Here is a 27788-nt window from a genome sequence, read left to right on the forward strand (position 1 = left end):
CCCCCGACCCCCTCACGTGAGAGCAGATCCTAGGGAAGACTGCGTGGAGGGCAGATGAACATTTCTAGAAGGTTCGGGTACCACGTCCTCCTGGCCCAATCCGGAGCAATGAGGATCATGTGGGACCCGAACCTCCGCAACCTCCTTAACACTTGAGGAATGACAGGGACTGGAGGAAACGTGTACAGCAGTGGGAATGACCAATCCACCATGAATGCGTCTCCTAAGGCTCCTCTCGGACGAAATTCCCTTGAGCAGAATCTTTCGCACTTCCGGTTGGCACTGGTGGCGAAGAGATCCACTTGTGGGGGTTCCCCAAAGAGCGAAGATCTCCAGAAGGACTTCCTGAGCCAACTCCCACTCCTGAGAGATCGTGCTCTGCCTGTTCAGAGCGTCCACTGCCGTATTGTCGTCTCCGGCCAGATGAACTGCTGAGAGTGACATTTCCTGCCAAATTGCCCAGAACCAGAGCTGCATTGCCTCTCTGCACAACGGGAGTGACCCTACCCCCCTTTTTTGTTGAAGTAATACATGGCCACTGTGTTGTCCGTCATGATCAGGACAGTCTTTCCCCGCACAGACGGCAGAAAAGCCTTGAGGGCCAGCCTGATGGCCCTCAGCTCTAACAGGTTGATGTGGAGTTTGGACTCCGACTGAGACCAATGACCGCTGGCGGGCAAGTCCTTGGCATGAGCTCCCCACCCTGTGAGGGAAGCATCCATCTCTAGAGTCACCTCAGGCCTTGGTTGCCAAAACGGTTGCCCCTTCATCAGGTTCCCCTCATTGGCCCACTACAGAAGATCCTGGGAGACCGAGAGTGGAATCAGAACAGGATCCACCATCTTGCCCGAGAACTGCGACCACTGCATCTTGAGGACCCATTGCAGGGATCTCATCCTCAGCCTGGCTTCTGGCACTAGAAAAATGCAGGATGCCATGAGGCCGAGCAACCTTAAGAATTCGAAACCCGGGAGACTCTGGGACTGTTGAAACTTGTTCACCATCTGCACAATGTGATGAGCCCTTACCTTGGGAGGCGAGCACTTCTGCAAGGACGTGTTCAACACAGCCCCGATGTACTGGAGCTGTTGGGAAGGTGTCAGATGCAACTTCTTGAAATTGAAGGAGAAGCCCAGCTTGCGGAGGGATCGGCAGGTGAGACTGAGGTGAGCGAATACTTGCTCTGGAGAGCACGCACGGATCAGCCAGTCGTCCAGGTAGGGGTAGACGTGAAACCCCCCTCCCCTGAGATACGCTGCCACCACCACAATTTGCTTGGTGAAGATCCTCGGGCGGAGGTCAATCCGAACGGCAGGACACAAAACTGAAAGTGCGAGTCGCCAGCTGTGAACCTCAGGTACTTTCTGTGTTTGGGATGAATCGGCACATGAAAGTAAGCATCCTGCAGGTCCAGAGACACCAACCAATCCTGAAGTTGAAGGGCCTGGAGGACTTGAGAAAGAGTAACCATCTTAAACTTGTCCTTCCTGAGAAGTTTGTTCAACCAACATAAATCCAGGATGGGTCTCAATCCTCCACCTTCTTTGGAATCAAAAAATAAGGGGAATACCAACCTTTGTTCCTCTCCACTACAGGCACCAGTTCTATAGCGCCTTTCTCTAGCAGGGTCAAGATTTCCTGCACAAGGAGCGGATCCGGAAGCTTCAAAGGGAGATTCCCCGGTGGATTGTCTTGAGGCCGCTTTAGGAAGGGAAGGCAGTAACCGTGGGCTATTGCATCCAGAACCCACGCATCCGAAGTAATGGCTCGCCATTCTTCGAGATGCTGAGACAGCCTGCCCCCAACCGGCGAACGATGGGACATGCCCCTTATGACTGTTGTGGAGCGGCTGCGGCAGAGCCTGAAGGCAACGAGGCAGCTGCCTGAGCGGCTTTTGACCTCTCTTTCCCCGACCACCACGGTACTTTTTCACTGACCCCTTTGACTGGCGGCCACTCTCGTTCTACCAAAGGAGGAGTAGTAACGAAAAGAACCTCCCCTCCACTGCTGTCCCCTAGGATGAAAAGGCGGAGGTTGACACACAGCTGCCCTCAAAGATTTCGCCGCAGCTTTCAAAGTTTACAACTTCTCAAGGCTCTCGTCAGCCTTGCTGCCAAACAAATGCGTGCGAACAAAGGGCATGTTCAAAAGACGGGCTTGCACATCCGGAGCAAAGCCTGACTTTCGCAACCACGCAAACCTGCGTATGATGGCGCTCGCAGCCATGGACTGGCTAACACTGTCGGCCGTGTCCAAACCCGACTGAAGGGATTCACACATGGCATCCTTGCCATCTTGCACGAGAGCAAGGAATCTATCCCTTTCTTCCCACTCGGGAATATGCTCAGCCACTAACGAAACAATTCCACAGTGTGTGAAAATCTTGCCAAGGCACAAGGGGAGTTGGCTGACTTCAACGCCATACTCCCCGCAGAAAACACCTTGCGTGCCCAATCGTCGAAGCGTTTGTTGTCCCTATCAGGAGGGATGGTAGGGTTCGCTGCCTGCCTCAAGGTGGCTGTAGCCACCTGAACCACCAAACTCTCGGGAGTGGGGTGAGATGAAAGGTCGCTGGGGTCGCTACCGGAAGGGTAGTATTTTTTGGTTAACAACTTGTTAACAGCCGGAAGAGATTCCGGAGACTGCCAAGCAGCTGCCACCCTTTTCTGTAATGTCAGATGAAAAGGTTACACCGGGTCAGAGGACGGACTTTGATCTCAAAATGTCCGTTAGATCATCTTGCACAAAATCTTCAGGAGGACTGGACCAGCCCAGATACTCTGTGACCCTAGCCATGAGCCTCCTGTATGCCGACTCAGCATGAGCCCCAGGCTCAGGCCTGCCAAATTCCACTTCCGGAAAAGTGTCCAAACCACTGGCCTCATGAAGAGTTTGCCTCAACTCTTCCAACTGGCTGTCTCCTGAAAAGACAAGAGCTACATCAGGCTCCACAGGGTCTAGATCGAAGTCTGACCTCTGCTCCTCCTCATACATGTCATCCAGAGGGAGATAAAAACTCTGCCTCGGTACAGAAGAGGGTCTGGAGTCCACCACCGGCCTCACAGAAGCAGCCTTGCTAGGTAGATCCACAGCATCAGGGACCTCCGTCAGTAAATTTCGTGCAAAAATACCCAAAGGTGCCGAAGGCTTCGGCGTCAAGAGCGCCAACGGCTTCGGCATTGAGAACGGCGCCGGTAGTGCTGAGGGCTGGAACGGAGGCACAGCTTCGACATGGGTATCCTACAGACACTACGCCAATGGAGTTGACGCCACCCTTGAGCCCTTGCCTGGTTTCTGCAGTCTCGCTGGAGACGAGGACTGAGACCGGGAAGCACGTCTCTTGCGACTATCCTGAGCCTTGTCCGAACGGGACCTTGAAGGTTCCCGATGAGTCGCGTCGAGGACCCGAGCCCGAAGGCGTGCGAGCCACGGTACAAGACCGTTCCTTGCCGGCTTCGTCAGAAGGCGCGGATGGAACTGTGCCCTGCGATTGAAAAATCGCCAACAACTGCTCCTGAAAAGCAGCCCATTCCTCTGGAGTAGAGGACTTGGTCGGACAAGCCACTTTCCTTGCGGCACCATCCTCCGAGGAGGACAGGGAAGGCGACCGGTGCAGGCATTTCCTAGAATGCCGAGAGGAGGACGACGAATGGCGGGAACCACTCCGGGACCGAGACCCCCGTGACTCCTCCGACGTGGAGAAACGGACCTCGAGTAGTCGGTGGACATCCCCTTGGACTTAGATTCACGGGACTTACCGGGTTTAGAACCCCTACCTATCTGAAGCTTTCCCTTACACTACCGCAAGGCCTTAGCAGTCAGCGACTGACATTTGGAACAGTCGTCGGTGTTGTGACTCTCGCCCAAGAACCACAAACAAATGCGATGCGGGTCGGTTATCAACATTTTAGATTTGCAGTCCCGGCAAGTCTTGAAACCAGACCGCGGAGTCGGAGGGGTCAAGGAAGAAGACATCTTCACAAAGGAAAACACGAGGCGCGCCTAGTCTCCGAAGCAAACACATTTGTGGAAAATATGGAACTGAGGCTACAGGCACAGTGCGTCCTATTTATAACATCTAGTGACCTCGCCCTCAATGGAGGCCTTCGAGGGACATCGACCCGACACCATTGACGCAGGATGCCCTTTGCCGAAAAAATGCCGAACTACACAGCTGTGGACATTACATGTTAAAAGATGTGGAATACGTTGGAGGACACAATCCATTCGAAGGGGCCTGCCTGGAAAAATGATAAGTTACTCACTGTAGTGACTAACATACTCTTAGTCCTTCTTCCCCTTTAAATTTAGAGGCACGCTGGGTTGCGGCCCTTGGAGCATGCACTGCCCTGACTCCGCCCTCCGGCGCTACATCTCAGTCCCCATTGACGCGTCGACAATAGATTTAACATTGCCTAATGACACCAGTATTATTAGGGGGGATGATGGTGGGGTGTATGGAGGAAAGGGGACTAAGGAGTAATAGTATGTTAGTCACTACGGTAAGTAACTTATAATTACTCTTATGTCCCGTCCCCTTTCCTCCATACTGCATGGGTATTTACAACTGAATGTAGCCCCAGGGTGGAGAGGAGAGCCTCCTTAAGCAAATAGGTTCCTGAGAACCGCCAGTCCGGAGTCCGCATCAGATCTAGAGCTGGCGTCCAAACAGTAATGCTTGCAGACAGCCGAAGGAGTGGCCCACGTAGCCGCCCTGCTTATGAGTTGCCAAGGGACATGCCGCTGGAATGCGATGGCTGTATGCTTCTTTGATGGCTGAGACCATCCAGCGGGATACAGAGGCTTTGAAGGCCTGATAGCCTAGCCTTGAGCCTCCGAAGGTGACAAACGGGCATCCGATTTGCGGAAGCCCTTGGTCCTATCCTAGTAGAATTTCAGGGCACGCCTGACATCCAGGCAGTGCAGCACTCTCTGTGCTTCGTCCTTAAGATCGGCAAAGAACGACTAGGGACTATTTCCTCGTTCAAGTGGAAAGCAGATGGCACCTTGGCCAGAAATGCTGGGTGTGACCACAGGACTACTTTGTCCCTGTGAAAGGTAGTATATGGTTCTGAGGCGACCGGTGCCTGGATTTCACTGACTCTACGAGCCGGGGTGAGGCCGACCAGTAAGGCCGTCTTGATGGTGATGATCCTGATATCCGCGGACGCCACTGGCTGAAACGGTTTATGCGCCTGTTGATGGGCGGGTAGAGCCTTGCGAGCCCCGTCAAATGTTTCTTGATGATAGGATTGGAGGAGGAGAAGATCCCCTCCTCCGAATTACTGTAAACCCCGATGGCTGAGAGGTATGTACAGCAGGTGTCCACCTACACCCCAGAGTGGGCGAGGTGCGCCGAGAAGGAGAGCACTTCATCCAAAGTACATGCCAGGGGGTCGATTTCCTTGGAGTCTGCCCAGTGGCAGAACCTGGTCCATTTACATTTATACTGGGCCCTGGTAGCCTTGCTCCTTGCGACCTGTATGATTTCCAGATTAGCCTGGGAGAGGCTGAGGTGCTGCAGCATTACCTGCTCAGGCACCACGTTGTGAGGGATAGTTTCTGAGGCGCAGGGAGGATGACCCTGCCCCCCTGCCACGCCAGAAGGTGTGCTGGGTGAGCAGCTCTGAAAATCATGGCCTGGCCAGCCACCATGGAGTTATTAGAATGATGTTGAGTTGGCGAGACTCCTTGATCTTGCAAATCACTCTGTGAATCAGCAGAGTGGGCGGGAAGGCGTAAGCCGTCATGCCGTTCCACTGAAGCCAAAATGCGTCACCCAGTGAGCTGGGAACCTGTCCCTGCCAGGAGGCGGACTGAGGGCACTTCTTGTTGTGCCAGGTGGCAAAGAGATCCACCTGGGGATGACCCCACCTGTTGAAAATCTCCTGAATAACGAGGTTGTTTAGCTGCCACTCGTAATTGTCCGCTGCCAACCTGTTGAGCCTGTCCTCTTCCAGGTTGGATTCCCCCGGGAGGTGGGCTGCTGTGAGGTAGGGCCCACTCCAACATGCTGATTGCCAGTCTGCATAGAGGAGGGGATCTGGTGCCTCCCTGCTTGTTGACGTAGTACATGTCTGTCGAGTTGTCGGTCTGGATGAGGACAACCTTTCCCCTGAGAAGTGGTAGGATTGCTCTGAGCGCTAGCCAGATTGCGTTCAGCTCTAACCAATTGATGAGGTATTCCTGCTCCTGTCGGGTCCAGGTGCCGTGGACCGAGAGATCGTGCAGAGTGGCTCCCCAGCCCTTGAGCGAGGAGTCTGTAGTGATGGTGGCCTGCGGGGTGGGCGGCCGAAAGGACTTGCCCCTCCGTAGGTTGCAGTCCCTGGACCACCATGTTATGTGCGGGTGGCGAGATGGAGGAATGTTGATCAACTGAGATTGGGAGCCCCGCGCTCCTGGTTCCATGAGGCCGCGAAGTGCAGCTGAATCCTCCTCATCCTAAATCTTGTGTGTTGAACGGCTAATAGGACCGCCGCCAAGAGACCCAGGAGATGCTGGTATCACCATGCCAAGGTCACCTCTCTGCTGAGGAAGAGGGTGGTGGCCTTCTTGATGGCCGGGATCTTGTCCTCCGACGGGAATACCTTCTCGGAGTAAGTGTCCCAGATGAGGTGCAAGAATGTCAGAGGCTGCGTGGGCTGCAGCTGCAACTTCTTGAGATTGAGCGAGAAGCCCAGATCGTGCAGTGTGTTCATAAGGGCACGGAAAGAGTGGTGAACTGCTTCCGGAGATTTAGTTCTGACGAGCCAGTCATCGAGGTATGGGTAGATGTGGAGCCTCTGCGCAGGAGGAGGGCAGCCACCATATTCATGAGCCTGATAAAGACCCTGGGGGCCGAATTGAGACCAAAAGGGAGGACCTTGCATTGAAAATGGTAGCCCATGATCCTGAAAAGTAGGAAAAAAGGATGGGGCTGCCAAATCGGGGCGTGTAGGTACGCGTCTTTCAGATCCAGGGAGCACATCCAGTCTCCCTTGCACAATGTCTCAGCTATAAAAGCTGGCGTAACCATCTTGAATTTCTGAAGGGGTAAGGAGAGGTTGCGGATGGACAGGTCCAGCACAACTCTCAGGCCCGCCTGGTTCTTCTTCTGAATGGTAAAAATCCTGGAGTAAAAGCCTGAGCCTCTCTGGGAGGCTGGGACTTCCTCCACTGCATGGCTCTCTACGAGCGACCAGATCTCCACCAGAAGAGTTGCTGCCCCCAACCTGAGGGAGTGGAGGGGAGATGAGAGGCTGGGATAGGTAGGCAGTACCACCTGGATACTACGGAGAGGATCCAGGGGTTCGCAAAATTCTGGCACCAGAAATGTTAATGGAGAGCAACCCTGCCCCCCACTGGAGACACGTGGACCCGAAGGGGCGTGTAATGCCTCATTTCCCTCTGAGGCTGTCGCAGAGGAGCGGGACTGGAAAAAGCCCTTACTCCCCCCACCCTTTTTGTTGCTTGCGCCGGTTCTGAGACGGCAAGCGGCCCGGCTGCCTGGATCTCAGTTCCTGGAAGCCGCGGAACCCTCCATATGCACGCCCCCTGTCAGAGCACTGGCTAGGTGTACAACTTGGGCGTGGTCTTTGTCAAGATGGATAAAGACTTGGTCGTTTGTGAGCTGTTTTTCTTCTTGTCCAGCTCTTCGTCCGTGGTGGAGTGGAAGAGGGTCCCTACCCCCTCGAACGGTAGATCTAATATGCGTTCCTGGACGTCCGGGTAGAATTTCGTGGCCTGGAGCCAGGCCGTCCTTCTCATGTCCGAGGCGATACAGATGGCACGGCAAGAGGTGTCGATATAGGTCACAGTGGATTCTATGAGGTCATGTGCCACCAGCTTGGCCTCTGCCAGCCCCGCCTTAAAGCTTGATTGGCTATGCGTATGGAGTTCTGGGAGGAAGGCCGCGATTTCCCCCATAAGCTTTGGTTAGCAGCAGCCAGCATGGCATCGGCGTTTGCTTGACGAAGGTGCAGAAATGCGTTGGAATAGAGTTTCTTTCCGTACGCCTCCAAGATCTTCTCCTCCTTGCCTAGTAGAGCCGCAAAGGAGGAGGCTGAGGGGGGCTGAGGCTTGGAGTACAGTGATGCCGCAGCAATCCCCGAGGAGTGTGGCTGAGGATGGGCTGAGAGTAGGCCCAGGTATTCCGCCAGTCCAGCAAGATGTTCATGGAAGGCCCTGGCTGAGGATGGCATGTCTGGATCCTCCTCCTCATCCATATCCTGTGAGTCTGGGGGATCCAGTGGAGAAGGGGGAGTAGTTGGCGCCAGAGTCTGGGGTACTCGGACCGCAGCCGGAGGCTGAGGAAGCCGCGGAGGCTGGGGAGCCGGAGGAGGTGGCTGCACCAGGGCCTGGGGCATCGGCAGAGGCATCTGTGGTGCCGCTAGCATTGCAGGAAGGACTTCACTGATGGCGTCTTTGATGATAACCCCCATCTGAGGTGACTTCATGAGGCCGAGTAACTTCTCGAAGAGCTCTTCCTCACTGCCCAAAGAGGTGGAAGGGGGTGCTGATGGGGTAGCGGGGAGCTGCTGGAGCCGCTGCGTACCCTGTCCATATGGACGCAAAGGAAAGCTGCCCTGCAGAAATGAGGGGTAGACTGTGGGCCAAGTACCTGGTTAAGGCCAGTCCCACCTTGACACCCGCTCTTTGACGAATTCCTGGAATGGCGTCGGACGAGTGTCTCTTTCTGGTGGGGTGGCCATTTTGTCGAGCTGCCTGCCACGTGTCTGCAACATATTGCTCGGCCCGCTGGCCCGGCCTCCTCCAAGACTCTTGCGTGTGGATCACGAGGCCTACCCTGCTCCTCGGGCCTAGGCCCGGTAGGTGTGACACCCTCGACCCGGGGGTCGGTAGAGCTGCGTTTTAGGCACCCCCTCCGATGTATTGCCGGTATTAGGGCATAGCCCCTTGGCCATGGTGCCAGTGCAAGGGCGGAGCCCCTCGGGTGAAGGCCCAGTAAAATAACCTTCCGGTCCCTCAACACTGCCAACGGGAGGATCCAAGGAGCCCTCGACTCGAAGGCCAGTGGCTGCAGCAGCCTCGGTGCACGTGCTGGTAGAAGGACCTGACCAGTCCCTCCCGCGCGGGAGAGTCCCTGGGAAGGAGTCTCCCTTGCAGGGTGCGATGGAGAATATTGGTCCTACCTTGGGCCTGGTTCGATGCTTCACGAAGTTCGAGAGATCCTCTGGAGGCGACTTCTGGAAGAGCTCCGTCCAACTGGCTAGTCTGTTCTTCAGCGCTATCGAGGACAGCGAGTCACACGCTGAACAAGATTGCCAGCCGTGGTCTGGCCCAAGGCAACGTAGGCAGAGGGCGTGGGGGTCTGAAGTTGCGAAGAGCCTGTTGCAGGATGGATACCTGCTGAACCCTGTAGAAGTCAAAATGCGCTGGGTAGGAGTGTGACGCCTGAGGACGGAGTACCTGATTGATAAAAAGACAAAAAAGAAGACAAAGAGAAGAAGTGTCTGCGCGTACAATTACATAGCCGAAGCCAAACCCAGGAGCGCTGGTGAATTCGGATTGTTCCCGTCGACGAGGAAAAGGGGACTGCGGTGTGGCGCCGGAGGGCAGAGTCAGAGCAGAACATGCTCCCTGGGCCGCACCCATGCACGCCTCTAAATTTAAATGGGAAGAAGGTTTTTTCTGGTGAAAAAGGCTGCTGTCTCCCGTCCCTTGGAAGGGATGCCCATACAGTATGGAAGAAAGGGGACAGACGGTAAGAGTAGGTAGAGATGAGATGGCCCAGAGGAGACAAGTAAAGGTTGAAGAGCCAGGGTGAGAGGTTCGAGCCCTGGGGAACACCACATGTGGTTAGAGAGATGGTGGAGAGAAAGGACCCCAGTTGGACCTGGGAGGGTCGATCACAGAGGAAGGAGGTTAACCAGGCTTTGGCCTGATCCGTGATGCCCAGGTTGTCACGGAGACGATTGATCAGGATGACAACAGTGTTGAAAGCAGATGAAAGATCAAGGAGAATGAGGACAGAAGGAAGGTTATAGTCAGGATTTGACAGCAGGTCTTCACGGGTGTTCAGGAGAGCAGTTTCCGTGCTTCTGGCTGCTCTAAAGTCAGACTGATGGTCATGGAAACAACCAGCAGATTTGGTATGCAGAGTAAGCTGGGAGATGGCCAGCTTTTCCAGGCGTTTGGCCAGGAAAGGAGTGATAGAGATTGGGCAGTAGTTTGCCGGAGAGGAAGGATCGTCAGAAGGCTTCTTCAGGAGGGGGTGAGCAAGGGAGTGCTTTAGGGGGGAGAGGAAAGTTCCTGTGGAAAAAGAGTGATTGCAGAAATCAGCCAAGACTGGAGCAAGGGTGTCGATGTGGTCCTTGATGGTTCTGGAGGAGCAGGGGAGCACCTGCTTGGACGATACTTTCATAGATCAGACTTGTCTTAAACATCTAGTAAGACTCTGCCCAGAGGGGGAAGCTGGCCCCTCACAAGCACATCACAGCAGCCAGACAATGAACTGTGAGTCAGCCTAGAAGCGAAAGGGGCCACAGGACATGCCAACACATTAAAGAATGTTTTGAAAGCACTTACAAATAGTGATCGAATAGAACTAACCTCCAGCCTAAAGTCTGCTCCCATACAGCCAGGGGAAGGCAGCTGCTACCTGATCCTGACCCTGGGGTGGTATTCTGAGGGTGGATCACATAGAAGGAGATGGCTATCGGGGAGAGGTGACAAGGCAACCATGGTACAAATCTCCCGACACGAGATTTCAGTGGGGGAACCTGGAACCAGCATTGTCATAATCAAAGAAAGATTTTGAGAGAAACAATGAGGCAAGAGTTGTACAATTCTCCTGACATAGATGTCAGTTGGGGGAAACTTGGAACAAGCACTGCCAAGAGAGACGGAGAGAAAGGTTGACAGACAGCTCTTGAACAAACCCGAATATATGGGATGTCAGTGTATGGAAGCTTGGGCCAATTAACAAATGAAGTCAACAAAGTGGTATTATTGAAGAAGTACAATTGTGTGATACTTAAAAGAAATATGAATGTTGCGTACAGACCTAATAAGAGTATCAGGTGGTCAACCTTTTTGGAAAGAGACACCTGGCAGGAGAGTGGACCACGGGATCCATGTGAGCCAAAATGGGAGTCATTCCTGGCAGAAGAGTAAACCAGGATACCAAGAGTTTTCAGTTAAGAGATTACCTGGCAGGAGAGTGCACCGGGAAACTCACTGTGAACTGATGTTTTAGAGAGAGACTAAGATGTTGTAACAATTGAACATTTTGTCAACCACAAACTTTGAAAAGACTTGCCTCTTGCCATACTTGAATCACTATTGGGGAAAAGACATTTGTTTAAGCCATCCTGAAAAGTAGGAGAGACTTCCTCTTTGCCATATTCCACCTAGTGTTGTGTAAGGAATATTTGTTTTGCCATTCTGAGGAAAGTATTAGGTGAAAGAGACATTTGTGTCTTCAAAAGGCTGATTTTGGCACACAACATTGTGGATAGTTTTACTGAAACAATCCAGGGGAAGACAACCTTCCCCTGGACACAAGGACTGTTTTGTTTAAAGTTATATGTTTGAGTTGTTGCACATTTTTGTTGATTTGAAATTTGAAACATTTGCATTGCACTTTTTGCTTGTATATGTTAGTGTGAGGCTCAGATTTAATTTGGACATAAGGTCAGCCTGCTTTAGTTTTAGTTTCATAGGAAGGGGCATTCACGTTAGGATAGGGAAAGTTAGGCCTTTATCCAAACCCCTTTCTGTTAATAAAAGGGCTAATCTTGAGAACAATGCCACTTTGTGTCTGCCTCTCATTTCTGACCCCTCACAGAACCTAGCTAGGAAGCAACAGAGCCCTGTGCACCGGCAATCATTGCACCTTTCATATTTCCATGATACACTAAACATTCTTTGTTCTATAGATTCAAACCCTGCTTTTGGAGATGACAAGCTCAATAAGGGTTACACTTGGCATGCATGTCTCTTAAGTGGCACTCTGCTGTGCACTTTCTCCTCCTCATGCATGAGCTTTGTGCTTCAAATTCCAGAAGCTCTGGGGACTATTTTCTGCACTGTGGCAGGTCAGGCATACTATTTCATCCCATTTTGGGAGCACGGCCTACTTCATCTGTTCTCTGCTACATGTGGAGGGCTAGAATGAGAGCTATTAAAAATGCCCTCCTCAAAGTCCTAAAGGAAACACAGATGTTTGCAAACATTCCAGCTGAGGGGATTTGAGAATGTGTAAATACCAGGCTTGTTGCCTTAGGGGTAATGAATCTGCTATAACAACATTCACCTATCCAGAGGAGTGGGACTGGGGATGGATTGTAAAAACAGATATTCCATACAAAAGCAGTGGAAATCACTGATCTCTGATTGTGCCACAAGGATGCCTGTGTAGGGATACAGGCCAGGACCGCTCCCCCTCTCCCACTATTGTGTAAACTGATGAGCTCATACCCTGCTATAGGCTGCACTGTGAAGTGGAGTAAGCTACCATACGCACAGCCGAACGCAGGAGGAACAAGAGCAGTCGTAAATACTGTGCATCTTCTTCCCTAGGACCGGTGGATGCCAACATGACAGGGGCCTGTGAAGTGCTAGAGGCAAGGTTGTCCTCCTGGGAGTCTACATTCTACAGCAGAATAGTCTCCCTCAGATTGAAATACACAGGGCACATGTGATTTTAACAAACTACAAAATGAAGAATGCATTTTTAACAAATCCATAACAATTAAGAAATATTGATTTATTTTGTTTCTTTTTTAGGGGGGCACCCCCCCTCCCGCCAAACAACGTTTCCCTTTGTTTAAAACCCACTCCCCACCCGATTTAACCCCTTACCTCACCCCCACATATATATCTTTTTTTTTAATTCAATATTTTTTCATTATTTTTCAATTCGTTAAAATCACTGCATACCAAATCCACCTTGTAAAGATTTTAAAAATAGCTGACAAAAACATGCATCCAAACTGTATTTGTGATATGCTTGTTCGGGACGTTTTATTTTGTGCTTAGGCTGTTTGGGCACTCTTTTTGGATAGAAGGTAGATGTCCCGAGATGTGGTGGGTCGAGGTTTGAAATGTTAATGAAACAGTCAAACATTATTGTGCTCTCTTGTGATTTCTATGTCCTTTTAGAGTGTTCAGCCCTCTGCTGCTTTCAGTGGGAGCATCATAACCCTCATCAGTACTCCCTTCCTCCTCCATTTGTTGAAAGTTAGTTAAAAGAAATTCTGAGCCCATATCTGCCAAATAGGGCTCAAGGTGTTCTTCCCAGATTGGAGCTTTGCTGCTTCCACATATATTGTAGGATTCCTAGTGGACCCTACATGCAGAAAATATCCTAGGAAATGGGTATTGAATTGTCCCAGCAGGTTCTCTAATGTAAGGTCAAAGCAGTGCTCGTTTAATACGCAAAGGCTTTGGGGCTCAGAATCAGGACAGGCAGACTTCAAAAAGGCTGACCTAAGCTTTGTCAGAACAGCACAGGTTGCTTAGGCTCATCACACAAGTGACAATCTCCCACATTACAAAGGAGGCAGATTCAAGGGTTCACCCTCCAGTTTTTGAACATAAATTGAACCTTCTCAAAAGGGAGGCAACATCCCGCTGGAGGGTAATGGGCGATTAAGAAAAGTTCAGGCTCTACTGAAGACCAGCCTAAACGCTGCAGGTCTCTCTAAGACACCAAGGGAATAACGGCTATACACATAGTAACACCAACCAAAGGTTTCAAGGCAAACAAGTCCTCTTTAGGAAAAGTGCTGGCAACAGTGCGGTCCAAATCACAAGTTAATATGATTGGTCATGGAACCAAACGAGCCCCAAAGGGAAATCTAGGTCTGGTCCCACCATGCAAAGAAAAGGGTACAGATCACACCCTGCAGAGAAAAGTGTGCATCTTGCATTCAAACTTCCCACTATCCTGAATTAGACAGGAGGAAATGTGTTCTGGAAGGACAAAGCAGTTGGCAAACGTGTGCAGGGTGCTTGCTTCTGCAACATGCCATATATGAGAGTTAGCTATGAGGCAGATGGACTTGAGGGCCGCAATGCATGATGGGTTAAGCAATCTGCAGTTAGGATGCAGCTGCTAAGCAATTGTAGGCTTTAATGAGATGAACAGGCATAGTCTATGTGATCAGTCTCTCCAACATAAAGCGAGTGCTCTTGGCCAACATACATTTACCCAGCTATTCTTCTTTTGCATGCTTCCTTCAGCAAGAAAAACATGTCTCTCGGTGGTTTAAAAGGGTTAGCTGCAGGAAACCACAAATCCACTTCATTACAGTGGTAACATAGTGCTAAAATGTATACAAATGATTGTTATTTCTATATTTGGTAGTTTGTCAGTCATTCCTACCATACATAGGACAACAGTACAGATTACACAGGCAGTCCTTTGGCTGGATGTCTTTAGAAAGCTACAATGGTTGTAAACAGATGATGAAGTGGTAGTGAAATGGTACATAGAAAGAGGATCGTTTGAACAAGTGGGCATACATAAGTAAGATATAAACGTAAGCCTTCGGCCAATCTTTACACGGCTGCAGTATACATATGTACATTTGTAAATCACATTGATTCATGAACTTCCACCAACGTAAGTCAACAGTGACCAGTCAAAGGAGTGTTGCTTCTTAAACTGCCTGATTATTCTGGGGCCCCACTTCTGATTAGTCTTTGAACAATATCAGGTTCTGCTCATCAGAGAATTCATTTGGAAATGCTTATATAATAAAAAGTCAAACGGTTTTTCAAAAACTACGGTACAAGCTTTCACCACCACAAGTGGCCCCTGCACAGTGGTTTAGGCCAGGACCTTTCCCCAGGAGCAGACAGTATTCCTTAGCAAATGCCTGTGCGGTGCATATCCTAAAGCCATCTCCCCCGCATTAGGGGGCGGACAGTGGCACCTGCACAGTGGCGTAGGCAGAACCTTTCCCCAGGAGCAGACAGTCTTCCTCACCAGGTCCTTGTGAGGTGCATACCCTGTAGCCATCTCCCCCGCATTAGGGGGCGGCAGTGGTCGAAGTGTACTAAAAGAAGTAGTGGAACTATGTTCCCTACTGGGCAGCACCACTCCCCACAAACCCCATTGAGGCACCCCCTCCCATGCACAATACAAACCCCAAAACACATGCACCTGATGTTTAAGGGAACATCCAATGCAGTGCACTGAAAGTGCAAGTTTCAACGTCTTCCTACACCTTTATTTTAAAACGAAACCGTTCCAGAAGGGTTTATTTTTAAAATAAAAGTATAGGAACGGTAAAACCTATTTAAAAGAAGTAGAGGAGCACCGCTCCCGACCACTCCCGCTCAATTCGACCACTGGGGAGCGGGGGGGAGGGGGCAGTGGCACCTGCACAGTAGGAGCAGACAGTCTTCCTCAGCAGGTCCTTGTGAGGTTCATACCCTATAGCCATCTCCCCCGCGTAAGGGGCCGGGGGGCAGTGGCACCTGCACAGTGGCGTAGACAGGACCTTTCCCCAGGAGCAGACCGTCTTCCTCAGTGGGTCCTTGCGAGGTGCGTAGCCTGTAGCCATACCTCCCGCATTACGTGGCGGGGGGCAGTGGCACCTGCACAGTGGTGTAGGCCAGGACCTTCTGCAGGGGCAGACAGTCTTCCTCAGGAGATGCCAGTGCGTCGCATGCATTATACACCCATGTTCGGGGCGGACAGGGCAAAAGAGGCACCTTTTCAAAACTGCGAGAATGATATGGAAATGAGAACTTTTCCTGGAATGGCCGAGGGGGTGACGCGTGCCCGCATAAAACTGTTGTCGCTTCAGAGTGTTGTTTGGCCCAGAATATGTTTCAAGTGGTCTCTCCCCTTATGACACAATGCAGCAAAGAGACATGAAAATGTAGCATCATTGGGAACACGAGTTTCTACTGGAGCAAAATGTAATCATATTTTAGAAATCACCAAAATAAAGTGGATTGTGGCATATAACAGACAGCATACAAATTCTCTAAGAAAAGTGTTCTTGTGATGGGTCCTGTTCGGGCGATGAACCACAACAATATATAAAAGAATGTTCCCCATATACGCATAGAAAATGTATTCTGGAATCTCCTTTAGGTCTTTTGGCAATACTGTTATTGAATTGCAGCTGGTCGAACATTCCACAGCAACAAAATAGAATATGTAGTCTTTGTGGAATTGCAGCTTAATCACCATAACGTGCTTTACTGGACCATCATAGCCTTAGAGCCGAGTAAAACGCTGTTCTATGGGTTTTTGCAAAATATGTTTCTGCGAACGTAAATTTTTTTTTTAAACATTTTTCAATTTTTTTTTAAGGAGTGCTCTAATTAGGTCTACATTCCGAAATCGCAAGAGGCTCTTATTGTATTTTAGTTCATGGTGGATTCATTGGATGTGTCGTTTTTTTCAGACATTTTAAAAGCTTGCACTTGCTTTTATGCTGCATCATCGTTTTTTTTATATATTTGCATGGTTTTAACGTAATCTGTAAACATGTGAACACTTGAAAAAAATCAAAAAATTCAAGTGCGGTGGCAATAAACTAGGCCACGCCTGCCCGTAACTCGGGGACACGTGACAACATGTGCAGCTGTGCTCAGAAGTCAACATGTACTCTCATAGCTGAGGGAATGTGGCTATCTACCTTGGGCAAGTGTGTTCATAACATTTGCAAAGCACAGTCCCAGATTCAACTTCAGAGTGTTACAAATCGGTTACACAGCAGATTGTAGGCAGCGGGTTGCAGGTGTTAAGTGCAGACACAAGCAGAGGTCAGAGGGGCATCAGTAATACCGATCAGTAGTGCAAGCTCACAGCGAACTGAACAATGCTTCTGAACTGGATCTGAACGAGCTTTGTTTCCCTCTGAACCAATGAGGGGGTGAATTAATTTCAGGCCTGGGAGTTTCTAAGTCTATCAAAAGTCTGAACTCCATGCGGCCGCTAGGGATGTCATGATAGATACCAGACCTTAAGGTCATTTTCAGGAGAGCAATGAAATTACATGGGAATTCGGGAGGTACACATGCTCAGTTGTTATTGAAAACCAAGGGACTACCAGTGCAGTCTTGCTAAAGGCAGAATGGAATTGAGGGGTTGGTGTCAAGTAGTGCTCATCACTAATGGGAAATGATCCTACCTGGCCTGTGCTTGGGATTGAGAGAAAATGGCCACACACACGAGACATTAGAAGTGCATCCTGCACAAGCCTTATTGAGATTCAAAGTGTAGACAAGAGATCCATCTTTCTGCTCAACTACTTACCTCCATTTTGGAAACAAGTAGAAGTTGCTGTTTGATGCGCAGGAAAACCGAGTCAAATGCCAACTGGTGTGCCACCTGGTTCTGGCGTGTGAGTGCTGCCCGTGGCACAGCTAAGAGATTATTATTGCCAGCCCCTTTCTCCTAGAGAAGAAAACAAAAAGAACATGTGGGATTACATTAATAATTGTGCCATTGCAGAACTAACACAGGTTTACTGGATGACGTAAAATACAATTGTGCAAAGGAGACCAAATGGAGCATGGCACTGCAAGATGTATGGGCAGATCCAGTAGTTGTTTGGACCCAATGATGTATGGATTAGAGCAGGGGTCTGCAACCTTTGGCTCTCCAGAAGATTTGGACTACATCTCCCATCAGCCCTAGCCAGCATACACAGCAATGAGTGATCATGGGAGTTGTGGTCCAAAACAAATGGAGAGCAACAGATTGCAGACCCCTGGAGTAGAGGCTTGGTGTGTGAAGCTTTGAACCCGAGTATAGGGCTACCAGTTTACAGCTGCCTTTGGCTGCCACGTTCTAAACACGTGGACAGCTAATATCCAAATGGTGCCCCTACTTGGTCTGGTAGAAGAAAACTGGGCAGCCATCTGTCACACAAGCAATTGTAAAGCGTAAACTAGCCTGGAATATGATGCACAAATCAGTGCAAAGTGGAGAGAACATATTGTATTACTGGCCCTGAAATGATGTATTGGTTTAAGAGATGTGAGATGAAGATAACTTTGCAGGAAGCCGCCCATTCGTGCCCTACACTCTCCTGAGTCATCGGTGAGATTGATAGGAAACCAGCTATGAAACCACACACCAAAAGGGAAACGCTGCTGTGTACATTGGCTGAAAGAATGATGACCAAAGGCTGGACGTCTGGGAATAGGCAAGAACAGCCAGTCAACACAGCGACGGGTGGCTCAGCTCTCACCAATGTGCGTGCCTTGCCAGGCTGACGTTGACAACAACACAAGGCAATGAACTGCTTCATAGACTTTGGGAACATAATGTCTGAGAAAATACTGGTGCGGCAGGTTAGCCAGCCCCACGTGACCACCCCTATCCTTCCCTGCAACTCCTATAAACCCAGTGGAAGCAGATCAGCAGATAAGGCGATTTGGAGTCGCCGTGGGAGCCACAGGTAAGTAACTTTACAGTGTACTTGATGTGCATTTCCAAGGCTGTTCAGTGGGATCCAACCTGGGGCTCAGAGATGCACATGGTAGCACACTGATTTCCCAGCTCGGCTTGGGTGCTCGCCAATCCCCGCAGTTCTTCAAACACTGGTAGTTGCTAAACACAGTAAGGACCCAAAGAGAAGCAGCCTTGCTGTGGCTCCAACGTGGGCTATGTTTTAGCATTAAAAACATGCAATGACGGGAACTAATTTCGTTGAATGAGGGTATGCTGGGCTAATGTTTAAAACTATCAAAAGCATAGCGCTACTTCCCTTTAATATTTTCAGAAACTGCTTCACACAGCAGTCCCACAACAGCAGGTTATGCTGGTGCTGCGCATGCCCGTCCAACCTGCAGCAGCACCGGGCCCACCCCACCATGTGCATGCTGTAATCACCGACGTTTCCCACTGTAACACACGGCTAAGTTGACCACTTGCCAATAGTGAGTGGCGCAGATGTTGCTGTTGGAGTAGGAAAGAATAACCACACCAGAGGTTTCGTCATTCTTGTGCCTGCCAATATAGACAAGGCAGGGTAACTTAATAATAGTTGCACATTTGATAAACTATTAATAATTAATCGAATGCATTAATGTGTAACGCTCATTTCAAAAACAGATTTGAAAAAGAAAAGTAATGCTATTAAAATAACAAGCATTTGTGTTGTTAACACCTCTCAATAAAATAAAGTAAACGGTTTATAATATTCAAACAGATCCAGAAATGAATAGTGAATATACAGGATTTACCGAGGCTGAGCAGTGGTGGGGCAGCTAATAATGGAAGGGGGGGGTCGGTGGAGTAATCCCTCAAAACATTTACAAGTGATGGGTTGAAACAGTGCATTTTACAACATCATTTTTGAGGAAAAATTGTTAAAAGGTGACAATTTACAACAAAAAAAAATCAATTTTTAGAAGAATTGTACATATGTGACTGATGCCTGTGGTCACAATATACACACAAGCACTATCATTGTAAAATACTTTAATGATGGTGCACTGACATCATATGCCAGCATTTCCACTGTAAAACACTTCCATTAAGCTGTGCCTCAATATATTCCTTTATTGCCTCTCTAAATCACTATGATATTGACACGCCCACAATTTTTGGCAAAAGTCCCACAAGTTCATGATGTTGCACCTGCAATCTATACCAACAGTCCCACTATAAATCACTTTCCTAAAGCTGCATCCACAACACATGCCAGCATTGCCACTGTCAATCACTAGGATTATGTTGCTCCCACAACAGATGTGATTTACAGTGGCAATGCCACATTGATGATGTTGCTTCCACATCTGTGGCACTGCCACTGTAAATCACGTTCATGATATTGAAGCCACAACATATGGAAGTATTTCCACTGTAAATGAGTTTTGTGATCTTGCATGCGCAGCATATGGTAGCATTGCACCTGTAATCACTTTCATTATGCTACAACAATAATATATTGTGAGGGGTCAGAAGTGTTAGGCGGACAACTTGATAAAGGTTTTCCACAAGTAGCCCTTTTATCAACTTGTAAGGGTGTGACAAACACCTCACTTCCCCTAACCGAACGTGGATTTCACTACCTATAAAAATAAGACTAAAGGAAAAAACACTAACTTCAAATGGTATCTGTCCCTCACACATCAATAAAATCCTATAGGTATTCATATCACTATTCAAATACAACAAATAACAGTTCTATTCAAACAAAGTTTTCATAATCAAGTATCCATGTAACCAGAGCCAGATTCCCATTCCCCAGGTTTAAAGCAGGATTTTCTCAAACAAAAGTTCCAATAAGTAAAGTTATTTTCAATATTTCAGTTCTGCTTCAAGGGCAACACAAAGTTCCTTCGAATAGCCAAATTTTGTTTAAAACACAAAGTCCCTTTCCTCCTTGAGGGTTTCACTTGGCAATTGGATCATCTTATGATTAAACAAGGTTCATCAAGCTTCACAATAACGTTTTCCACAAGCTTGTGTTTGTCAAACCAAAAGGTCTTGGTCTTCACTTTTGCAGTGAATATTTCAATACAACTTCTCCTCTCATTTCTTCTTTATAAACAACAATGTTTTCATCAGGATGGTTTTACCACAGTTCACTAAACATATTTGTGGTCTTGCCACCTTTCTTTCCACCACAACTCTTCACCATAATGCAGTAGCTCAATATCTTCTTCCTGGTCGACTAACCTGCCGGACTACCACTAACAAACCCTTTCCTGGTGTACTCGCCTGCCAGGACAAAACTCCTAACATACTACCACTACTCTGTGGTGAGTCTTACTTCAAACATCAGCAAAGTCTTTGACTTTCAACAACATTAAGATTCACCACTTCTTCCTTTAGGAAACATCAATTGATGCTGTTTGCTCCACTGATTGATTTGCCAAAGGCAATGCAGGTTTTGTTCCTCTCCCCATTAACACTTTCCCCAAAGAGGGCTTCTCTCCTGCCACTTCTAAGTTTCTACTATCATACCGGGTAATTTCAAGTTTCCCTGTTCCAGAAATCTGTTTCCCCTGTTACTTGCAATAGCCTTTCTTTGGTTTAGGCAATACTGGTTGTGATCTGGTTTACATATTGCCTTCTCTCGACTTTGGCAATGGTGCTTATAACCTTGATTAAACATTGCCCCCTCTTCACATTGGCCAAGATGTGTACAGTTTCAATTCAATAGTACCCCCTCATCACTTGAGTAATGCTAGTTACAGCCTTTTTTAAATATTGCCTCCTTTTTAGTTGGGCCGTAATAGTTATAAACGTTCTTCTCTCACTTCCTCTCAAGATGAATATTGTGCCAAAAATACTTTCTTTCACTAGTTCGTTGTTCAGAATGCTTATAATTAGCAAGCAGCTTACGACGGAGCGCCCCAGGGTCATCTATCAACTGCCAACTCATCGGTTTCTCCCTCTGTGTGTCAGTTTAAACCTCTGTGACTTCTTTGGTCGTCGGGTATGGAGCTTCTGACACCTCCAGTTGTATTCCTGTGACCCATGCCTTTCACAACAGGAGGCTGTGTTGCTCCTAGTGTTCTCCGGTGCTCCCCAGCAACCAGAGCAGGGCATAGGATGCTGAGAGTTTCTCTCTCCCACAGGGCAGCCTATTAACCGCTCCGCACGTGGCGTTGGTGGACCCATAGTCTTCCCTTCTCTGCCTCGGCTGCATACACAGTCACTGCCAAATTCTGCTACTGCTTCTCTTGATCCGCACCTGAAGGGGATTTAAATAATCAAAATTCCAACTCAGGTGTGGATCATCAGAAACACTACATTGCGTACTGCAGTTCAGTGCCGATGAGCCCCTCTTCCTCATCCCAGTACCTATGGCATTATGGGACTTTTAAGTCCCTAAAGTTCTTAATCTGCTTTTTCGATTTTTAACCTAATCTAATGTGAAAGCATCATGAAGCAAGACACAGACAACAGATAAAAAATGTACATTAAACACCTTTATTAACTTAAATGTCAGGATGGAACAAGGCCTAACTTTCCCTAAATCCAATGTGGATTTACCCGACCAAACTAAAACAGATCTATAGCATTACTGCGACCCCCATCACTTCGACCACGAAATTGCTGACTTTTAAAAATGTCGACCCCCTTTACACCACATATATATGCGGGGAGACCCCCCCCGCTCCGACCTCCACTTGCATTATATACCATTACTCCCCACACATATATGTGGTGTAAAGCGGGTCAAAATAAAAAAAAAGTCAGAATTCTCGGAGGTCACAGTGATGGGGGGTGCAGTAATGTTGTAATTCCAATAAAACTAAGGAAAGTCTGAGTCAAAGGGTTCAACTGAAGAATCCGTCTGTGTCCAAAACCTATCTTGCCCTCACAACTAATATATATTGTGTAGGGATGTCAGAAACAAAAAGAAACAGTACGCAACAACATTCTGAGCCTCTTCCAGCTCTCAGCTTCCTTTCAGCTCCCTTCTCCAGGTATAAAGTAGTTCCAACAAAAAGTCTCAAAGTTACCTCTCTTCATTTCAAGATAAAGTAATTCAACCAGTACTCGGGTCCCCTTCCCCAAGTTCCAAGTAATAGTTCCAAACACCAAAAAGAACCTTGGTCGCTAATCAATAAAGATTTCAAGTCTCAGGGTTCCCTGCCCCAAGACATTATTCCAGCAGCAAGTCTCAGGGTTCCCTTCCCCAAGACTTAATTTCAGCACAAAAATATCTGTTGTCTGTTTAAAGTTTGTGGTTCCTCTTGTACCCTTCTTGTATGTGGAAATTGTGACTGTGTTGAAATAATTTTCCCGCTTCGTTTCAATATTCAAAGTTCACAATTGTTTTCACTTGTAGGAAAAGTAGCATTCATTTTTAATATTCAGTATTTAATGGCTTGGCTTGAAATTAAAGTTCCATTTTAATTCCGAACTTAATATAAAACAGTTCTGCTTTCTTATGAGGTTTCCACTAAACCCGGTAATCAAGAAAACGATTGTATTCACTTTAGTGTTCAATAAGTGCAGGTTTCCTTTGTTCTTATTTTTATTCATTTCGATATGCACTACATACAGTTTGTGTACATTTTGGTCTTCAAAAGGCACGTGTTGCGCTTGATAAGATTTTCATCCAGTTCGATATTCAGAAAGCACATGGTTTGCATTCAAAATGCATTTTCTTCTACCCATGGTTTAATATGTTCATCATTCACCTTCAAAAAGTAATGGTTAACCTTCCGAAACTTTCGAAAAATGTGTTTTCTCCCACACGCGACCACTCTGATACAAAGTATTCTTAGGTATTTAAATCCAAACAATGGATTGAACCCGAGTGTGAGGAATTCGACCATCCGCAAGGTGAGCGTACGCTCGCCTAGGCTTTCTTGATTTTTTGAAAATGAAAATGAATGATGGGAGATCAACCTCTGAAAATGTGCGGGGCTGATCAGCACACATTTTCTAATGTTCGCCACACAACAAACACATAGTCCAGTTTACTCTGGGGGGGACAAAGCCTACAGAGGCAGTCCTCCCTGTCACATTTATTTGATAACTGACAGGGAGTGGTGCACGAAAACATCTTTAGAAGAAGGGCAACACCTTCGTCCTCCCATGGCCAGCCTAATTAAATATGAAAGGCTCCATGGATCTGCCCTGTGCTATTGTCCAAGCTCTGTGTGATGGTAACACATACTGATGAGAGTTAAATGAAGCAGCCCTGCGAATAGGCCTGGTCACAGACCTTAACAATGGGCAGGAAAATAAACACCTGTTTGATATGCAATGTGTCACCTTGAAGCTAGGTCCCAGCCCTCTGCATGAAGGAGAGTAAATGGCATTTACGGGTCCACTATTAACCGTAGGCAAACCCTGCAGAGCGGACGCCATTAGGAGGGACGAAGTATGTGATTTGAGGAAGACAGAAGTCTGTTCTCACCACCAACTTCAGGAGACCTGCAATTTCATCAAGAGCCACAGAGGGCTCAGTTAACAAGAGGGATATTTTGATCTACAATAGAAGATGGGTGAGAATTAGGAGTACATGGTGTCACCCCTTACCTTTCCTGTTGCAAAGCACTCTGGTCCTGACCTCATGCATAACAGAAGATTGTTGATGGGGACGCTGGATTGGTTCCTTAAGGTAGGCTTAGCCTGCACCAATCACTGGGGTCCATTTGGCTTTAAAAGAGGGCTGAGCCCTCACTTAGCAGATCATCTGAAGGCTTCACCAGAAGCAGGAAAGAAGAACTCGGCATTGGATACTGGCTGGAGGTACAGTCTCCTTAAAGCTTCTCCAGTGAATGAAGGCCAGGATTCCCAAAGGGGAAGCACGATCCCTCCCCTAAACATCTCCCAAGGAGCAGAGGGAGATACCAGAGTCAGAGGACCCATCCAGAAGCTCTAGAACCGATACCCAGTCAGCACAAAGTGTGCCCTGCTTGGTTCTGCCAGCAAACCTCCTAGTGCCAGAGAGTCTCTGAACAAAGGACAAGGCTGTTGCCTGCAAACACTCTCCTCAGCTTTAGACCGTCCGCCTTGAAAGGACAACACAAGCCCTGCGAAGAAGTTAGGAGTGCCACACAAGCATCAACCAGCATCGATCTTTTAAGAACATTTTCGAGGCAGTCGAGCCCTCAAACCGCGACTGACTGCACCACTGACTGTTGTCACGCTGCAGTCACTAAAGACGTCCGAGAAACCCTCGACCAGCATTCCTGATCCGCCAGCCAGCACAGAGACGATTCTTGACACAGAGCTGCTGTTTAGGCCAAGCCGCGCTTGCCGAACTGCCTGCCGCCTGATACCCGCAGCTGTCTCCCATTTTGAACTCTGTTGCAGGAGCTGCAAAGTGTCCTGGAACTGATTCGACTTTGTCAAGCATCAAGAACATCTCAAGCACCAGGTATATTGTGGTTCTGTCCGCCTGGTCCTTCTGCGAAGGCCCCTAGTGACATTTATGACCCCGTGGTGCTGAAACCACATAACCTTGAACAGTTAAGACTGACTGCTTTACCGACTACCCTCCTGCCAATATCCTGAGTGCATCCCTTTCCTTCGTGAAACTGTCCATCCTCTGTGATCCTTTACAGTGTGGGTTGTATTTAGTAGCGTGCTAGAACTGTCTGTTGTAATAATAATAATAATAATACAGTCGATATTTTTATACAACCTTGACTGGACAGTCCGTTTTATCATTGGGCAATAATTGTATTTCCGCTGTTTTGCACCTAACCAACGATCCACAACCTTGCAGATATAAGCCTGCCGTTCCGTCACGTTACCAAAATTGGACAATGAGGTTTATAATTGACTTTGTATTTCAATCTGTTTGGATCCCTTCTGGTGTACTAGGGGTGTGGGGCTGATTGATGGTGTAGAAACCGATATTCATCCCTGGACCACTGGTGCCCCAGAAGTTGATTCGTCACAAAGAGACCTTCCAAAATGTGTTTCTTCAAACACCGACCACTCCGATACAATGCATTTCTAGCTTAGCTCAGTGTAATGCTTGGCACTGGGTTCCTCAATTGAAAGAAACTAACTGGTCGCGTTCAAAGACTTCACAACTTTCAGGATAAGGCGGCCTTCTGCTCCTCACGTCCTTGGTCTTGCACCTGCCCTTCAGACACCCCTGTGTCCACATCTCAGCACAGGAAAACCAGCATCTTCAACAAACATAAAAGGGGCAGCCTCTCCATACGGCTCCCTTTGTAACGTTCGATTACTTGCTCTGGGTCCCAGCTTCCTCGCCACACTTGCGCTGGCTTTCCTGCTGCTGTTCACGTATAGGATTCCCCATTGTCTCCTCCTCTCATACTGATGGGCTGGTCTCCATTTATACACCTGTAGCCCCTTGACAGGCTGCAGGTGTGAGTATTCAATTAGCCCTCCCTGACCACAATTAATGGGACATGCCAGCTCCTAGCAGGCATCTTCTTCATCCCAGTACCAGAGTGGTGAAAGAGCATAGTTGTCATTGCTCTTAGTTGCTTCCTCTTAATCCCAGTACTGTCATGTGTCCAATGGGGAGACATTAGGGGAACTGGTTTATAACAGTCCATGAAGATGAGAAAAGGGGTGGGCTGGTCACTAACAGAAAAAGGGGTATACCATATCTCGCCCAAGGACCTGCACCCAGGTGATCTTCCCTCGCTTCCTGCCCCCAGAGTCGAGATCCAATAGCGATGGCCTTTCCCTGGACACCTGCTGGGGGATGCACAGGGTTTAGGAGAGAGGATACCCTTAGGTTTCTCACACTAACTTATTCGGTTTATAGAATGTACCTGTAGAAAAGGACCTTAGATGAATTAAGTGTTGGTTCTTGATTTTGTAGCTCAAACACAAGGATAAATCATACTTATCAATCCTTATATGTTCCATTCTCATGTTGACCATAAGGGCTTTTATTACTAATGCTTGGGTGCTTTTGGAAAGGGGAGCCTTACTCTGATAGCACACCATTAGGTATTCCGGCATTATGGAAATCTTACCCTCCGAAGAAGAATACTGCGTCTCTCCTAACAGCACCCTACCTGGCTAATACCACCCCCAGGGTTAGGATCAGATAGCGGCTGCGTTCCCCTGGCCACCTTGGAGGAGACCTTTATGCAGGATTCTGTGAGGACTCTGCAGGATTCATCACAATATGCAACATTGCCACTATAAATCACAATGATGGTATTGGGCCCCCAATGGGATGCAGAATTACCACTGCAAATCACTTTCATGATGTTGCACCACCAATATATGGAGGCATTCCACTGTATAGGACTCATGATGCTGTGCCCATAGCATAAAGCAACATTCCAATATTGACATAGTATATCAATTCCATGATGCTCATGCACCCCAAAAATATCTCTCTCTCTCTCTCTCTCTCTCTCTCTCTCTCTCTCTCTCTCTCTCTCTCTCTCTCTCTCTCTCTCTCTCTCTCTCTCTCTCTCTCTCTCTCTCTCTCTCTCTCTCTCTCTCTCTCTCTCTCTCTCTCTCTCTCTCTCTCTCTCTCTCTCTCTCTCTCTCTCTCTCTCTCTCTCTCTCTCTCTCTCTCTCTCTCTCTCTCTCTCTCTCTCTCTCTCTCTCTCTCTCTCTCTCTCTCTCTCTCTCTCTCTCTCTCTCTCTCTCTCTCTCTTCTCTCTCTCTCTCTCTCTCTCTCTCTCTCTCTCTCTCTCTCTCTCTCTCTCTCTCTCTCTCTCTCTCTCTCTCTCTCTCTCTCTCTCTCTCTCTCTCTCTCTCTCTCTCTCTCTCTCTCTCTTCTTGCCTGGCTCTGCCACCATGTGGAGGAGTGGCCTTGGGTGAAAGGTGCCGCCCCAAGCCAGTGGGTGATGGGTCGAGGATTAGAATGGAGAGGGTTCCCAGGGCACTCTTCCCACTGCTTGAGCTACTTGGCAGGGCGAGTCACATTAAATCTACCATGCCCCTACCCCGATGTAAGCCAACCAGTATTAGGCCACTTCTCCACAACCCTAACCCAAAATATCCGGGTAGTCTAGTTTCAGAGGATCTGCAGTCCCTTTGGAACCAACATTTAGCCCAGGGGGCTGCAACTTGTGGCCTCTCCACATGTTTTGAACTACAACTCCCATGCACCTTAACAATTGCACTGTGCTGGCTAGGCTGATGGGAGTGATGGACCAAAAACATCTGGAGAGCCAAAAGTTGTGTTGGGGAGGAGACCAGGTCTTCCCACCCCAGCAAGTGATAACAGAATAAGGCACAGACGATAGAAGACATGTTCAGGGAGCAGGTGGGTACACACAAAGGGGGGCTAACGATCACTGTAATGCATGTATTAGGCGCTATTAGAGGAAACCCAAATGCGAAAGTCATCTTAGACAAATGGCAGCCATCCTAGAATGTAGGGCTATGCACGGCGCATAGTATTAGGTTCTTGAATATTAGGTCTCTCGCATGATCACAA

At 48.3% G+C, this 27788-nt stretch overlaps 1 protein-coding gene across 2 annotated transcripts in view; it reads right to left on the bottom strand.

Annotated features, from left to right (window-relative positions):
- Positions 1–27788, bottom strand: part of COG7 (component of oligomeric golgi complex 7) — a 1349184-nt gene that overhangs the window by 161543 nt on the left and 1159853 nt on the right. For both annotated transcript variants that reach the window (XM_069647398.1, XM_069647397.1), the window contains exon 14: positions 17225–17365. In XM_069647398.1, the coding sequence (XP_069503499.1) occupies positions 17225–17365 (141 nt within the window). The remainder of the gene's footprint in view (positions 1–17224; positions 17366–27788) is intronic.

This window comes from Ambystoma mexicanum, chromosome 2q, assembly GCF_040938575.1.
Source record: "Ambystoma mexicanum isolate Mex_15411 chromosome 2q, UKY_AmexF1_1, whole genome shotgun sequence".
Lineage (NCBI taxonomy): Eukaryota > Metazoa > Chordata > Amphibia > Caudata > Ambystomatidae > Ambystoma > Ambystoma mexicanum.